This window comes from Pongo abelii, chromosome 16 (assembly GCF_028885655.2).
Source record: "Pongo abelii isolate AG06213 chromosome 16, NHGRI_mPonAbe1-v2.0_pri, whole genome shotgun sequence".
Taxonomy (NCBI): Eukaryota; Metazoa; Chordata; class Mammalia; order Primates; family Hominidae; genus Pongo; species Pongo abelii.
The window spans coordinates 45,336,290-45,351,826 of record NC_072001.2 but is presented as its reverse complement, the minus strand read 5'-3'; the positions used below and the strand labels follow the sequence as shown (position 1 = coordinate 45,351,826).

General features: G+C 48.9%; 2 protein-coding genes across 16 annotated transcripts in view; one reads left to right on the top strand and one right to left on the bottom strand.

The window, feature by feature from the left end:
- ZNF106 (zinc finger protein 106) overlaps window positions 1-5,217 on the top strand; it is a 78,213-nt gene extending 72,996 nt beyond the window's left edge. For all 8 annotated transcript variants that reach the window (XM_054532631.2, XM_024232499.3, XM_024232495.3 and 5 more), the window contains 2 exons: window positions 49-195; window positions 645-5,217. In XM_054532631.2, coding sequence (XP_054388606.1) covers window positions 49-195; window positions 645-701 — 204 coding nt within the window. In that variant the 3' untranslated portion in view covers window positions 702-5,217. The remainder of the gene's footprint in view (window positions 1-48; window positions 196-644) is intronic.
- A 509-nt stretch (window positions 5,218-5,726) lies between these two features.
- CAPN3 (calpain 3) overlaps window positions 5,727-15,537 on the bottom strand; it is a 57,831-nt gene continuing 48,020 nt past the window's right edge. For 3 of the 8 annotated variants that reach the window (XM_063716592.1, XM_063716591.1, XM_063716593.1), the window contains 12 exons: window positions 15,098-15,306; window positions 14,321-14,357; window positions 12,149-12,166; window positions 9,759-9,872; window positions 8,677-8,754; window positions 8,214-8,271; window positions 8,063-8,127; window positions 7,550-7,618; window positions 7,380-7,458; window positions 7,046-7,162; window positions 6,701-6,759; window positions 5,727-6,303 (listed from right to left, as the gene is read on the bottom strand). In XM_063716592.1, the coding sequence (XP_063572662.1) occupies window positions 6,277-6,303; window positions 6,701-6,759; window positions 7,046-7,162; window positions 7,380-7,458; window positions 7,550-7,618; window positions 8,063-8,127; window positions 8,214-8,271; window positions 8,677-8,754; window positions 9,759-9,872; window positions 12,149-12,166; window positions 14,321-14,357; window positions 15,098-15,306 (930 nt within the window). In that variant the 3' untranslated portion in view covers window positions 5,727-6,276. Of the gene's footprint in view, window positions 6,304-6,700; window positions 6,760-7,045; window positions 7,163-7,379; window positions 7,459-7,549; window positions 7,619-8,062; window positions 8,128-8,213; window positions 8,272-8,676; window positions 8,755-9,758; window positions 9,873-9,950; window positions 10,937-12,148; window positions 12,167-14,320; window positions 14,358-15,097; window positions 15,307-15,537 lie in introns of those variants that run through there. The other 5 variants (XM_002825346.6, XM_054532642.1, XM_054532639.2 and 2 more) reach the window with 3 other exon arrangements.

Sequence of the window (15,537 nt, the reverse complement as noted above, 5' to 3'; positions counted from 1 at the left end):
ACGTTCACTGCACCCTTTTTCACCAAGTCTCATTTTCTTTCTCTCCAGTGGCATGGCTGCTCTCTGATATTTGGCGTTGTAGATCATTTAAAACAACACTTGCTGACCGACCACACTAATCCCAACTTTCAGACTCTGAAATGTCGCTGGAAGAACTGCGATGCTTTTTTCACTGCTAGGAAAGGATCCAAACAGGTACATTAGTGGGACTTGAGGTTTGTCTGGGATTCAGTAGACTGCTCAGAGCAGGGGCTAGCAAACCTTTTTTGTTTTATTATTGAGAATTGCCATATATAGGGAGGGCCTAGGGTTTTTTCTTTTTATGATTCAGAGATTTGGAGGGTAGCTTAATGAAGTTGCAAATGAAGAATTAGGTCATTTTTGAGAAAGGGCCTGAAGAGAATGTTTTCAGATGTTTCAAATCCAGTAACTGAACCTGGAGATTTATTACAGTGCTCTTGTGCTGAGACAACAACTCACCTCTAAGTACATGGTTTCATGTAAATTAGCAAAGTGCTGGCTCCTAACTGCCTTTCCTGTCTGGATCCTAGGTGGAATGGACCCACGTGGCTTTCCTTGGCTTTGACTTTCTCCTGTCTTACTATCGACTTCTCTCTCATGGGCCCTTTTCCCTTCATTCCTAGGATGCTGCAGGACATATTGAACGACATGCTGAAGATGACAGCAAAATTGATTCATGAAGTTTTTTGCCTCCCACGTTGGGAAGTCATTAGTTGAACTATTTTCACATCGGCCCCCCACACAGGCCACTCTCTTCCCTTCCTTGGTGAAGCAAGGAAGGAGAAAGTGGTTACTAGCCAGGCATACCCGTAGCATAAGTCTGGGCAGCTCTATGGGATGATAGATTACACTTTTAAGTTCTTGCTGGAGGTTTTAAATAGATTTAGACAGATGTTAAGGAACCATACTCCTCTGGGACAGCATGGCATATAGTGATATATGCTACTTGCATTCTCCAGATGTTTATTAAAGATACAGATCCTAATTGGTTACCCAGTTTGACCCTAATCATATGTATATTTTATTGATTTCAGTTTGCAATTTTTAGTTTATGTTCTTATGATGGTTTAAACCTATAGTCAGGCTTTTAAGTACAAGTTTGTTTAAGTGCTAGACTTTCAGGATCAGTTTTAATTTCTTCATTTGTAATAGCTGGGTATTTAAACTGGAAGCAAATAGTTTTCTTCCTTAACAATTATGTGCAGTGTGTGTCACTGTTTTCTTGCTTTATAGATAGAGCTGGCTTTAAGTGCTAAAGGACACAGTAGATTTTTGACAAACAGTGGCTGCTCTGCTGACTATCTTTTAGGAATTCAGAAAGCAAATCACATAGTCACAAGTCCTTACAGACACCACTTCCTAGTAAACCTCGGTAAATGTGGATAGAAAGCTCAGTGTGAGGCAGTGCGTAGACCTAATGTGTACCTTTACATCTGCTGTTGAACCTGGGCACTACCTGCTACAGATCCTGTCAGGCTGTTGAACTGGAGGTGTACCTTTATCTTCCTTTCTAGTGTCTGACCCTGCAAGCCTAATGTTGGTTTGAACCCTTTTGGTTTGTTCAGTTGCCAGCCTCCATCTCTCCCACTGTATGGCCATGCCTAGACTGATGGCAGCCATTGAGTATTCCTCTGGGCTCACGGGGTGTTTTCCACCCCCCTGCAGCACCTAAGATGGTGGGGGAGAGGGGGTTAGAATAAAGCATCTGAATACAGTTTTCAGGACCTCAAGCAGACTTCCTAGAGACTTGTTTCTGAGACAGTTCTTTGCCTTCACTTCCCTGCTAGCTGGGAAAAAAAGAGTGGAGCAGAGACTCTGCCTGGCCACTGAGAACAGCCAAATTCACAAACCCTCAGTGGGGCTTTGTTTTTGGATTTTCTCCAGACTCATCAGTAAACCTGTAGAAGTGTTGCTTTCCAGCCTTTTGTTTCTGGATCCTCAAAACTCAGAAAGTGGCCGGGCGTGGTGGCTCACGCCTGTAATCCCAGCACTTTGGGAGGCTGAGGCAGGCAGATCACCTGAGGCTAGGAGTTGGAGACCAGCCTGGCCAACATGGCAAAACCCCATCTCTACTAAAAATACAAAAAGCCGGGCATGGTGGTGGGCGCCTGTAATCCCAGCTGCTCAGGAGGCTGAGGCAGGAGAATCGCTTGAACCTGGGAGGCAGAGATTGCAGTAAGCCGAGATCGTGCCACTGCACACTCCAGCCTGGTGACAGAGTGAGACTCCGTCTCAAAAAAAAAAAAAAAAAAACAACAAAACAAAAAACTCAGAAAGCTTCTTCAGAGAGAGAAAATAAGGGGGAGGAGCCCAGGGCCACATACCAAGGTTTGGGACATGGTGCCTCATGCTCTCTGGGATTGCAGAGCATCCAGGTCTGTCTTCGCCCCTGTTAGTGCACATACATCCACTCACATGTCTTCCCTCAGGCTGTCGGGCAGGGGGACTTCACCAGGGGGTTCATGGATAGGCTTCAAGAGGGTCTGTGAGCCCCCAGAAATTGTGTGTGAGACTGAGTATGTGTTCTTTTTTCCAGGAAAGGCTCCAGTGGTTCTTACTTGATCCAAAAAATGTCGAGAATTAATCTAGGAGGCCGGGCCTGGTGGCTCACACCTGTAATCCCAGCACTTTGGGAGGCCGAGGCGGGTGGATCACTCAAGGTCAGGCATTCGAGACCAGCCTGGCCAACATAGTGAAACCCCGTCTCTACTAAAAATACAAAAATTAGCTGGGTGTGGTGGCATGTGCCTGTAGTCTCAGCTACTCAGGAGGCTGAGAGAGGAGAATCACTTGAACCCTGGAGGTAGAAGTTGCAGTGAGCTGAGATCATACCACTGCACTCCAGCCTGGGCGACAGAGTGAAACTCCACCTCAAAAAAAAAAAAAAAAAAGAGTTACTCTAGGAGATAATGAATGGCCTAGTACTAGATAATTAATGGCCCCGCAGGCTCTTGACTTCTGTCCTTGGGGAAAGCCATTTTGTTAACCACACTAGTGAGATTTACATGATGCTTAATGGAGAACAGAGAAGATCTTGTTGCAAAAGGTGTATTAAATATTTGTGCTGTTTCTGTATGAGATTAAGAAGCTTTTCCCACCTCTCACCCCTATTTCCTATAAGGATATCCAGAGAAGCCAAGCTGTTCTGTGGGTTTGGGAATGGTCATTTCCCGGGAAAATGCATTTGGATCGATGACTAAACCTGGCCCTTTTCTCTGGGCTGTAGTGAAGCCGCATTTTCACGCTGGCTGGCAGCGTGCTGAGAGAGCCTCGAATGCTCTGCGGCTTAGTGCCCTTCTGCCCTGCTTGATGATATATCGAAAAGATGAGAGTGAAGGAGCCTTTGTGCAGCAGGAAAAGGGTAGGTGAGGTGTTGGGCAGTTGTGGGGAACTTCTGAGAGTATTACAGACTGGTAGAATCAGTAAGAACTCTGATTTGGACTTCGCTTTGGTGGAACTGTACGCCTATATCTGCCTGTGTGTGTGCAAGTGTGCAGGTTCCTTTGTATGTATGTATATGTGTGGGAACCTGTGTTTGTCATATTTTTCTTCATTTCACAAAGGCTTTTTTTTGAAGCAGTGGCAGTAATGCCTTTGTTTCAAGAACACATGAAATTCTTTTAACACCAGATTAGTGTGTTACCCAAAATGAACCGTTCTAGCCCTCTATTAAGAAATAAAGGGACCATAAGCATTTTGGCTGCTTATGGCTGTGTGTTACTACTTACAATTGTCTTGAAAATTATGCAGAACTTTGCCTTCTTTTTTTAATGTCTTCCACAATGTTGTGACTGATTATAACCCTGTTTCCCCTCAGAGAAGAGCTATGGCTCAGGGATCTGTGTTGACTCTGGCATTTAGTGGCTTTGTGAAGGAAGGAAACCATTAAATGACCTGACAAAAACTGACTCATGTCTTTAAAGTAGTTGGAGCCACTTTTAGAATGTTATTCTCGGTTGCTTTTGTCTAATTCTAATGGCTTATAGCCAAGAAAACCATAGTATAAATCTTTTTGTGTACCTATGCTAGTGTTTAAATGGCAGTTTGTTGTGATAAACTATCAGTCACTTCAAGTTTTCTGTGAAAGTTTTTAATTAGGTTAAAAATAATTTTGGCACACCTCTCTACTCAGTTTATAAAGGAGTTCCACACAATGCAAACAAAACTCTAACAGCAAAGGTTATCTTGACCTGATATTACTTGAATCTGAGAGAAAGTCATTATTTACTACTGCACTCCTGCTTTTGTGGGAAGAATTTTTTTCTTCCCCAGAAGAGTTAACAGTTGAGTGTTCAGCTCCTGACTTACCTTTAATTTAGAGGCAATATTATTACTGTTTAAATGATTATTTGCTTAACACAGGTTTTATTTTGTCTTTTTTTCTGATAGATTATACAATGGACAACTTTAGTGATGAGGCATGTGGATGATTTGGTGGGAGTAGTTATATACTTAGTGGAATGGTTTATTTTATGGAAGAGAATTCATTGGAGGTGAGATTGAAGTATATTGTGAAGTGGGATTTGAACAGCACATACGCTCTGGTTTGCTCAAATAACTGCAGTTTATGCTTACATCTAAATTTTGTTTCTGTTACCTAAACGGGAGCTTCTAGAATTATGAAGGCCATACCTGCCACATTTATAAAATAATGGTTTTATCTCTGCCCCCAAATCATCAGGTTCCTCGGGTTTAAGAGAAGTGGTCTAATAGACAGGAATAGAAGTTGTGGTGGAGGTGATTTGGGATAGACTAGGTTTCCTTATGCAAGTGGATATGAGCGCCTCATAGAAACCAGACTTATTGTATTAGACAGTAACCTCTAACCTCACCTCCAAGCCCAAGTATATGGCCCTGCTGGGTTACCTGGTGACTAAATTTCCCAGATTCACTCTAAATTCAAGGTAGTGACCCAAATAAATTGGGAGAGGAGGGGGTCAAGGAGGAAAAGCTGTTGAAAATCTTTCTCATATTTAAGAGAAATATATGCCCTAGAGCTGCTCCAGCACCCTTGGTTTCTGATTTAATATTGAATATGGATTAGAAGAATGAAATCAGATGACACCTGACTGCAAAAACGTTTATAAGCAAATAGCCTTCTTACATTTTGGTATAAAGCTGTGAACTTCGTAACTTTGTAAAGCAAGAGGATATAAAGCAAATACAAGAGGAAAATAAAGTACTTTTACTAATTGACGGTTTACTTTTGTTACCTTGTCTGCATATTCATGGTCAGCCCTTTCCACGTTGGCTTAGCGAGGAAGAAGGAAACTGGGTGGAAAACACAGGATGCCTATAGATATGCCGCAGGCCATGGTCCAGAGAAGTTTAGCAAACAGCTGCGTTCAGGGTTTTGTCCACGGTCATGCGACAGGTCAGTTAGTGAGCAGAGGAGCTAGGATAGCTCAATCTCTACTCCATTACATTCAGGTAACCAGCCCCTCCCATTGTACATGACCCATTTATTCTTGACGTCTTTTACAGCAACAACTATTCCTCTGCCTTCCTTTTATGTCTTGGAAAGTATCTGAGCCATTCTTATGCTCAAGAAATAGCAATAGGCATGATTAAAGGGGGGTTCAAGATTTTGTTTTTGTGTGTGTTTTTCATTGTTCTCTTCTAGGTGATAGGTGAGTGTATGATTGGAAGCCATTCAGTCATGCTATTGCTGATATCTAAATGTGAGAAACAAAACACAAGGGGACCACCATACACATGCCTTTATTTAGATCAGCTTTTTTCAAAATGCAGCCAAACTTACGAGTTGGACAGCCCAAAGTAACCAGCCCTATTCCACTGAGTTAGTTTACCCCACAGCAGGCCTCTCCTAAAATAACCAGCAGAAGCCCAGCACTGGGCCCATGGTGGGACAGCGTGAAGGTGATGGAGGGCTCTAGCACAAGGAGGTGCTGAGTGCCACCGGCAGGTGCTTCTGCAGACAGCCTAGAGCAAGGTAAGCAGGAGCACTCGCTTCAGAACCAAGGCGGCTCGGACCAGAGGCAGGCACTTTCCTCCACGTGGCAAAGGGACAAGGGTTTGTTCTTCCTACCTCATTGCTTTACTAAAGGGTCAGGCTAGGCATGACCGATCAAGGATGGGTAGGGGTTAAAATGGAGGAGGAACATGACTGATGAGGTGCCTGGAAGCCTGTAGGGGTGTAGCTGCTGGGTCCTTTGAGGTAAGTGGCTTTGGAAATAGAGGGTGCAACTGAAATCCTGAGTGATCCTGCATGGCTTTGGATGAGGCCAGCCTGGTTCAGGCATACATGGTGAGCTGCAGCCACTGAAAGAAGTCCCAAGATCAGAATGTAGATCAGAAAAGAGTGACCGCCCCCCCCCGCCCTAGGAATCTTACAGGGCAAGAGGAAAGGGAACAGGCCCAGCAGGTCAGACCCCCGGAAGATTTTCCAAGAAGCAGTGGCTTACTGTTTCCTTTCTCCTAGATCTTCCCTAAGAAGGTGCATGTTTTCCCTCATCAAGTGACTGGGGGAGCAGAGATCCTTTTGGACCTCAAGTGCACGTGTCCTGGGAGCCTGCTGAGCCTCCCTCCGTGTTCTGTTCCTATCCCTTCCCTCCACCACTGTGTGGAAACGAGGAGCACACCCTGGGTCCAGTCCGCCCGTGACCCCTCTACCTTGAGTTTTAATGTGTAGGGGGAATGTGCTGTGCCTATGCTTTACCTCCAGAACGTTGAGTTTGATGATACCATCTCCATCCTTGTCAAATGCATGAAAAGCTCCTGTGAAAGAATGCACAGGCCAGAGGCCAGTTACAGGCGCACTCCGCCTCTACTACTGTAACTTCCCCTCAGAGGACCATGTGCCCAGTGCTGTCCCTCATCAGCACAAAGATGTGCAGGCAGAGAATCACCAGTAACCCTCCCTTTGCCATCCCATTCTGGGCCTAAAGAGGACATTGGCTCTTGTTCAGCCTGGATGGAGTAGACTGGAGATTATCAGGTGAGATGCCTGTTGCCGCAACTGCCCCTGCAAGAAAGCAGAGGGCAGCCCCCCTCCCCTACTTACTGAACATGCCCTCCAGCCTAACGAAGCAGCAGATGAAACTGTCGAAGTCAATGTTCATGTGTTTGTCTGCATACCGCATGGTAATGATGTCATAGAGCTGGTTGTTGAGGTGGAATCCTGTGGAGGGGACCATGTTAGAGGTGGACGTGGAGCTGGAGGCCTTGGGCCTGCCTTCTATTTTCCCTGCCTCTCGGCCACTCTGTGACCTGGGAAGGGAAAGTGAGAAGCCCTTTTCCTCTCCTTTCTCTAGTGGGGCCCTAGTAGCCTAGTCCCCTCCCATTCCTGTTCCCACCGCCTCGGGTCCACATCCCTGCCACCCCTTCCTTCTCAGCACCTGCGTCGTTGACTGCATTTCGCATCTCGTAGCTGTTGATGGTGCCGGACTGGTCTGTGTCATAGTGTTTGAAAATTTTCTGGCAATAGAAAATTTGAGGATGGAGGTCACACACTGAATCTCCAAATCAACCCCATTCTTGACTCCCACACTTCATTTTCTCTTCCCACCTGCCAGGCCTTAATCTTGTTCCAGAGGTGGTGGAACTCTTGCAGGTTGAGCTTTCCAGAGCCATCTGTCTGGAGGAGGGAGGTCAGGGCTACACAGCACACAGCACACAGCAAAATCCCCCTGGATTTGGAGGGAGGGTCTAGGAGACTCCGCTTGGGCTGTCCTATCCACTGCCCTGTTGTGGTATTTAACCCTCCCCTCCACTCCGCCACCAGTCAGAGATTGCGCCTACTCTGTAACCCAGGAGCCACTCTCCTAAGGACCACTTTTGCTTGGGCAGGATCCCAGGCCTGAGAGAAGCACAGGGGTTAGGGCAGTTACAACCCAACGTCCTCCCCTTCTGCCTCTAACCAACCCCTTTCAGAGGAGTATCCAAGATGTTCTGAATCAGGGTCTCCTTAAGTTTCCCTGGGCACAAATTAGGGCCCTTTGCCTGACTGGGCACCCAGTATGTTGCCTTAGCCCCCGTGGGCTGATGACAGAGGGTCGGGAAGGGGCGGCAGGAAGGATACATCCATGAGCGCAATCATGCTACGGCAGGACTCCAGTGTGAACCCATGTGTCTTCAGGTCCTTGTCTGGAGGGATGGAGAAGAGTGAGGAGCTGCTTTGAGACAACGGGACTCCCCACCCACCCCACCCCCATTTGGTTTGAGCAACTCACGTTTGTTCACGACTGTGTTAAGGACCTTCTTGAGCTCATCTGCACAGATCTCCATGTCCTGAGGAGGAAGGGAGAGGAGGGTCATGGTTCAGGAGTACAGCAGCTCCTGGCGCAGACACTTTGCAAAACAAATTCCAGCTGGCCGTGTTTGTAAAATCCCTGTCGGTGCTATTATGTCATGGGAAGCTGGGGCTTTTCTGAGGAAGACGGGGGGCCAGATACTGCACCTTAGCTATCGGGACCACCGTGGGCAGCTCAGAGCAAAAAGGCCTCTGAGCCCCCAGCGGACATGGCAGTCCAAAACTCAAGGGCTTGTGGATTTGTGTGCTACACACACATCCCCTGGCTCCACCGAAGTCCAAAATGACCTCTACCAAACAATAACGAAATAACTGGTCATCTGAGCAGTTAATCCAGGAGAGAAGGAAGCACCTGTGGGTGTCCTGGGCTTGGAGGTACTCACATCTCCTGCTATCTGCTTGAAAATGTTCCAGAATTGTTGCTGTTCCTCACTTTCCTGGTCAGAGCTGCCAGGCTGTGGCTGTGGAGGCACAAAGGAAAACTGGTTCACAGGGGTCAGAGGTGCACAGGCCTGTGAGGCAAGCTCCTCTGGGCCAAGGGAGCCAAGTGCCTAAAACGGCCAGAGGTGGCAGCAGGAGCTGGGGACGGGCAAATGCAGACCTGGTGAGCTGGAGTGAGACACATCGAGGCCTCAAGGACTCTTCACACCTCTCCAGCCCTGACGCCCCCAGCCAAAGGAGATGTCGCGGCCATGCAGACAGCCTCCTCCCTGCCACCCCAGTCCCCACCCACAAGAGCCCCCTCCACCATCCCAGGCCTGACCATTCCAACTAAAGGTGCCCGCAGGTCAAAGAAGGTCTGACCGTTCTGATTCCTCCAGCCACCCTGTCATCAAGGCCAAGTCCTCAGAGAACCTCCCCTAGGCCCCACTGCATGAGGCCCCGGATAGAAGAGGGGGCTCCCAGACAGAAGAGGGGGCTCCCAGACAGAAGAGGGGCCCTGGATAGAAGAGGGCCCCCCCGGATAGAAGAGGGGCCCTGGATTGGTCTGGAGACTTTTGCCTCTAAGGCTCACCTCCACTAAGCTCCCACTCCAATCTAACACCCTCCTGTGAGCTCTAGAGGACCCCATTTCTGATGTCAGCCCCACTTTTCTGCTCCTATTCTTTATCCCCCTATTGTGAAATGCTCAAGGCCACCAGGAGACAAGAGTTGCGCCTCCGCTCTCAAGCTGGTTCTGTCTCAGCCTTTGCCTCCCCTTCTCTCTATCCTGGCTGGATCAGCTCCATGGGAGGCTCAGCCTGCCAGTCCACTCCTAGAATGGAACCCCCATCATGGGATATTTACCCAAGCAGCAGCCCAAATTTCAGGGGAACTTGCTGAGAGAAAAGGTCAGTGGGACAAATTCAAACCTCCAGATGTTCGAGACAAACTCCTGGGAAGCCTCCAGCCCCTGTGTATCCCAAGCGCATAGGAAGCCCCTGCAGCGTGCTGGCCACCCCACCCATGCCACATGCCCAGACACCTGTGGGGACTGCTTTTGCTTATCAGGGCTTGTTTTGCCTTTGCCCTCCTCTGACTCCTGGTCCACACCCAGCTCCTTGTTGCTGTTTGCTCTGTCCGAAACGAAGATGATGGGCTGGAGAGAGGAGGGAAGGAGGGAGGAGGCAGGAAAGAAGGGAGGATTACAGTCTGAACAGGCACACTGAGGCAGCACCTCTCTTGGAGCAGCTTTATCCAGTGAGAAGAGGAAAAGAATAGGCGGGAGCTCTTCAACTTCGGTTCAAGCTCTTATCTCTGCCACTGACAAGCCGTGTGACTTCAGTTCTTTATCTTTTCATACCCACTCCATCCCTCCTCATGGTAGAGTATTGAGAGCTCAGCATGTGAAATGCTAAGAATGCTAAAAGCAGCATGATCTAGTGCAGTGATTGTCAAGTATTTTGTAGACTTTTTTTTTTCCAGATGGAAACACTGTTCAAATTAAATTTCCTGCAGAAACATGGTGTATATAAAAACACGAGCTTCTCTGATTAATGAGAACAGAGCTCTTTGCCCTCAGCACCCCACATCACCATGGCAGCTACTGAGGCACCTCAAAGGAACCTCTACAACCCTGCAAAGTATAGATTGAAAAAGGACATGGATTAGTGGCATGGTCAGTGGGTGAGCCATCAGAACACTGGGCTGGAATCCCAGCCCTGCCCCTCATATAAGAAATATCCTCTCTGGCCAGGCACGGTGGCTCACGCCTGTAATCCCAGCACTTTGGGAGGCCGAGGCAGGCAGATCACAAGGTCAGGAAATCGAGACCATCCTGGCTAACTGGGTGAAACCCCGTCTCTACTAAAGATACAAAAAAATAAGCTGGGCGTGGTGGCGGGCGCCTGTAGTCCCAGCTACTTGGGAGGCTGAGGCAGGAAAATGGCGTGAACATGGGAGGCGGAGCTTGCAGTGAGCCGAGATCAAGCCACTGCACTCCAGCCTGGGCGACAGAGCGAGACTGTCTCAAAAAAAACAGAAATATCCTCTCTGGCCTCAGTTTACTCATCATTTAATGGTAAAATCTGCTTTCCCTCCTCATAGGGCTCTTGTGGGGATCAAATGAGATACTGAATGCAAAATCACTGCAAAAACATTTAAGATGCTACACAAACAAGGGATATTTTCAAGACATGCTCGTGCAAGTGACAAGGATATGAAAAGGATGGAGAGCGGCTGCTGCATGGTGCCAACACTGTGGGTGTGGTGCACCTGTAGGGAAAGCCGGGGAAAGGCAAGGGTGTGGGGATTGAGGCTGCAATGCAGAGAACAACTGGGCAGGCAGAGCCTCTGGGAGCAGAAAAGCAGCCTGCCCGGACTCAGGCACCACTGCCCTTCCATGCTGCTCATCTAGGACAGCTCAAGCAGATAGACCCATGAAAACGGCTCCCCAGCTTTGGCTCCCAGCAGGCCCCAGAGGCCTTGGCTTGCTCTGCCTTCTAAGCAGTGTCTTGCTCAAGCAGCTGAAGCTTGTGGGGATCGCAGAGCAAATGGAGGTCACAGTCTGAGGGGGGATGTGTAGGATGGATATGGTGTGGCCATGGAGCATCCCTGCCAGGCACACACTGGCAGGCCCGAGTGTGGGTCTGGACAACACAGGCCTTGAAGTGTGGGGGGCTGGCACCAGAGAAAGAGGGCAAGAAACACAGGTTTTGGAGTAAACAGACATGGTTTCCAGTTCCATTTTCCCCACTCATTAGTTCTGTTCCTTGGGCAAGTTCACTTCTTTGAGTCTATCTCACCTGTGAAAGGGGAAAAATAACAGCACCTACTTTGTAGATACTGTTATAATTGGGGGGGAAAAAAAGAGAGAGATTGACCCCAAGCACAGTGCCTGGAATGTGGAAGTGCCTGATGAATGTCAGCTCTGGTCTGGGCCAGCACCAGTACCTGGAGGACCCCTGTGATGGATCCATCACCACCAGGCACCACCAGAAATGCTAGCACCAAATCTGATGGTGTATGATGGCCTCTTGTGGTTCAGGACATGGACTCTGGACCCAGACTGCCTGGCTCTAAGTACTGGCTCTGCCATTCCCTGGCTGTGTGGCCTTGGGCAAGTTAGTCAAGTCTGTACCTTTTCTCCCTCTGAAAATGGGGATGGTTATAGTACTAATCTCATAGGGCTGTTGTGAGGAAGGAATTAATCATGGAAAGCACCTAAAAGAGTGCTTGGCACGTAGCCTTCCCGCAGCAAATCGTAGCTACTGCACGCTTGGCCCCAGCAAGAGCTCAGGGAAGGAGGGGGAGGGAGAGGCAAGTCTGGTGCATGGATGCATACGAGCTCACACACACATGCACATACACACACACATGCACATACACACATATGCATGAGTACACACACTTCATGCTCTCTACCCACACACCTACCTTGGTTTTTTTCTTTTTCTGCATAAGAAAAGGAAACAGTAAATGCAGAATAAGTGAAAAGTAAGTTCTCAGAACTGCCAGTGGCTTTTGGCTTCCCTGTATCCTGGTCTTTAGCTTGGGGTGGGGCTCCAGGGTCCAGAAATCTGAATCACATGGAGCCAAAAAGGGGCATGGAGGGTGAAGGGAGAAGATAATTCTTCTTTCTCCTCCATGCCCAGACACCAGTGACTGCTCTGACTTTGTTTTTATAATCTACTCTTACTGCATATGGCAAGGAAAAAGATCTGGCTAAGGTTTTCTTTCTTCCTTTTTTAAAAAATGAAATTGGTGGCCGGGCGTGCTGGCTCATGCCTGCAAGCAATCCCAGCACTTTGGGAGGCCGAGGTGGGTGGATTATCTGAGGTCAGTAGTTCAGGACTAGCCTGGCCAACATGGTGAAACCCCACCTCGACTAAAAAATACAAAAATTATCCAGGCGTGGTGGTGGGCACGTGTAATCTCAGCTACTCAGGAGGCTGAGGCAGGAGAATCGCTTGAACCCGGGAGGCGGAGGTTGCAGTGAGCCGAGATCATGCCATTGCACTCCAGCCTGGGTGACAAGAGCGAAACTCCGTCTCAAAAATAAATAGATAAATAAATAAATAATAATAAAATGAAATTGGTTACTAAAACACCAAAAACGTGGCTCACTCAAACTGACCTGACAATGGATTTTGACTTATAGAATATTTTTTAAAAATCTTTGAGCAAGCATTTAACATAGGGAGATTTTCTTTGGTAAAAGCCCCAGCTCTGGCAGGCTGCCCTGGGCCTGTAATCCCTGCGGCAACTATCAGCTGAGCCAAGGGCCCTGCTCCCTGCGTCTTCCAGATTGCCCCAGGCCCCAACATTCCTGTTGACCCTCGACACTGGAGCCAAATGTCAGTTGAGAACTGCAGACAACTGTGTCAGTGCAGGGACATCAAAACCCCTGCACCTGCCTGCTCTACTCAGGTGACGTGCCAGCTCCCATAAGCTTTTGAGTTTGCAGGTCCTGATCAATACTGCACACCGATGACCAGCATCCAGATGACCAGAACAGATGCCCACACACCTACCACTAAAACCAATCGCCTGTGGTCATTCAGAAGGCACTTGGAGACCTGGCACTGGCTCAGGGTCAGGATTATGACCATGACTGTCACTGCCCAGAAGACAGTTCAGGGGGGCATTTATCCTCCCATTGGCCTACGTCATCCCCACAGAGCACAAAGGACTGTCAACTGACTATAGCCCAAAGCCCCAAGGCAGTCTGCAAGACTCCTCAACACAGAGCCCAACACACAGCACTCTGTGCTTCGGACTTTGGGCTTCTCACTGCCTGGGGCTGGCCTCAGCGTGGAGGTGCGGAAAAACCTAAGTCTGGAGTCAGAGAGTCTGAATGTGAGTTCCAACCCTGCCACTTACTGAGCTCTGTGAACTCAGAGAAGTCATTCAACCCCACTGAGCCTCTGCTTCCTTTCTTGAACACCAGGGATTATAACCCCGTCTACCTCTCGGAAACCTTGCAAGTATCACGAGGACACATGCGAAAAGTACCTTGTAAGGTGTAAAGTGTGAAAAAGCACCTCTGTGTGAGTGCCCATGCTGTGCCAGACACTTCACATACATCACCTCATTGATGAAGCCTCACAAAAGCCTTGCAAGGCACATTATTATCCCCATTTTACCGAGTAGGAAACTGAGTGAGAGGGATTACAGAAATTGTCCAGGTCACCCCGCTGGTAAGTGGAGGATTCAGGTGTCAACACCAGGTCCGGCACCAGCTTACTTTCTTTTCTCTATGTGTGAAATCCAATGTTATCCAGTCTCAGAATCCAGTGTTCGCTGTGGCTCTTGTCATCCCTTCCTGTGGCGTTGTTCCCTCCCTCTGATTGTTCAAATTGCTTTTCCTTTCCAACACCCTCTTCCGTAATTCCCAGCCCCTGACTGCCTCAATGGCCCCCGGTGCATAAGGCCCATTACTTCCGGCCATGCCAAGCAGGATTTGCAGTGCCATGGAGGGACTGCTAAGCACAGCCCAGACTCCCATTCCCTCTGCCAGTGCCCATTCTCCCCTGCACCATCTGTCCCCTGCATGGTCAGGGAAGGGGACCCTCTGGACTTTTCACACAGAAGATCTAAACCACTCACCACTGGCCGATCCACGGAGATTGTATTTTCAACTTCCCTGTGAGGAAGAGAGACATGTGGGGTCTCAGTGTCACCAGAAGCAAGCAGGAGGCCCGTGGAGGGTTTGCTCTGGTGCACGGCTTCCTGGCAGCCAAGCCAGAACCAGCCTCTAGAGAACCCCTGGAACACCCCAACCCCAGGAACCAGCCCCATGTCAGCACCATCCCCAACAGCCAAGCCCAGGCACGCAGGTTCTTGTTGGTATTGCTCAGAGGCCCCCAGAGGCATGACCCAGCCACCTACCCATGGACCTGGTGCATCTTCCAAGGACAGAGATCAGAGTGGCGGGGGCTATGAACTCGTCTGTGGTGGCCAGGGACAGGATGTGGCTTTCCTGGCCATGCTAACCTAAAATTTCAAGCATCCCCAACACCTCCTATCCCTCTTCCCTACTTTATTTTTGCTCCATATCACCTCTCCAAATCTAACATGCTATATATGTTTTTCCTATCCATTATTGTCTCATGTTAGAATATTAAGCTCCATGAAGGCAGGGATTTCTTTCTGTTTACTTCACTACTCTATCCCTAGTGCCTAGGAGAGTGCCTGGAACATAGTAGGTGCTCAATAAATATCTGCAGAATGGATGAATGAATGAGTGGGGGTAATGTGGCCAGTGGCTCAGGAGCAGCAGAAGGACCCCTGGAGGAGAGGTGTCTAGCTGCCTCAAGCCTTCAACCTCTGGAGTGGGCCATGTGAGCTTTTAGAAACAGGTGGGAAAGCTGGGCCAGCACTCACTCGGAGAGGTTCCTCTTTTCAGAGAAGACCCGGAGGATGAATTCTCCCTCCTGGTGGGGCTCGTAGGTGGAGGGCACAATGACGTACTCGCTGGGAGGCAGGCGGAAGCGCTGGGACACCTCCCGCATGTTGATGTAGGTTTTGCTCCTGGCCTTGGAGGCGTTGTACAGGAAGAAGTCCTTCTGCAGGTGCTGCTTGTTCCCGTGCATCTGAGAGATGGGAGAGCCCAGGGCACATAAGCCCCTCGGGAGGGACGTCCTGTCCTGCCACAGCCGCCTCCAAGGGTCCCTTCCCAACTCCCTGGTCACCCATGTCACAGTCTCAACCTCCCTACTTCTGACTCCCAAGGCTTAAATAGCCTCCCTACCTCACTTCCTCTTCCTTTTCTGTTGTGATTCAGAGTGAAGGGCAAGTGTGTCATCCCCACACTCAGGGACACT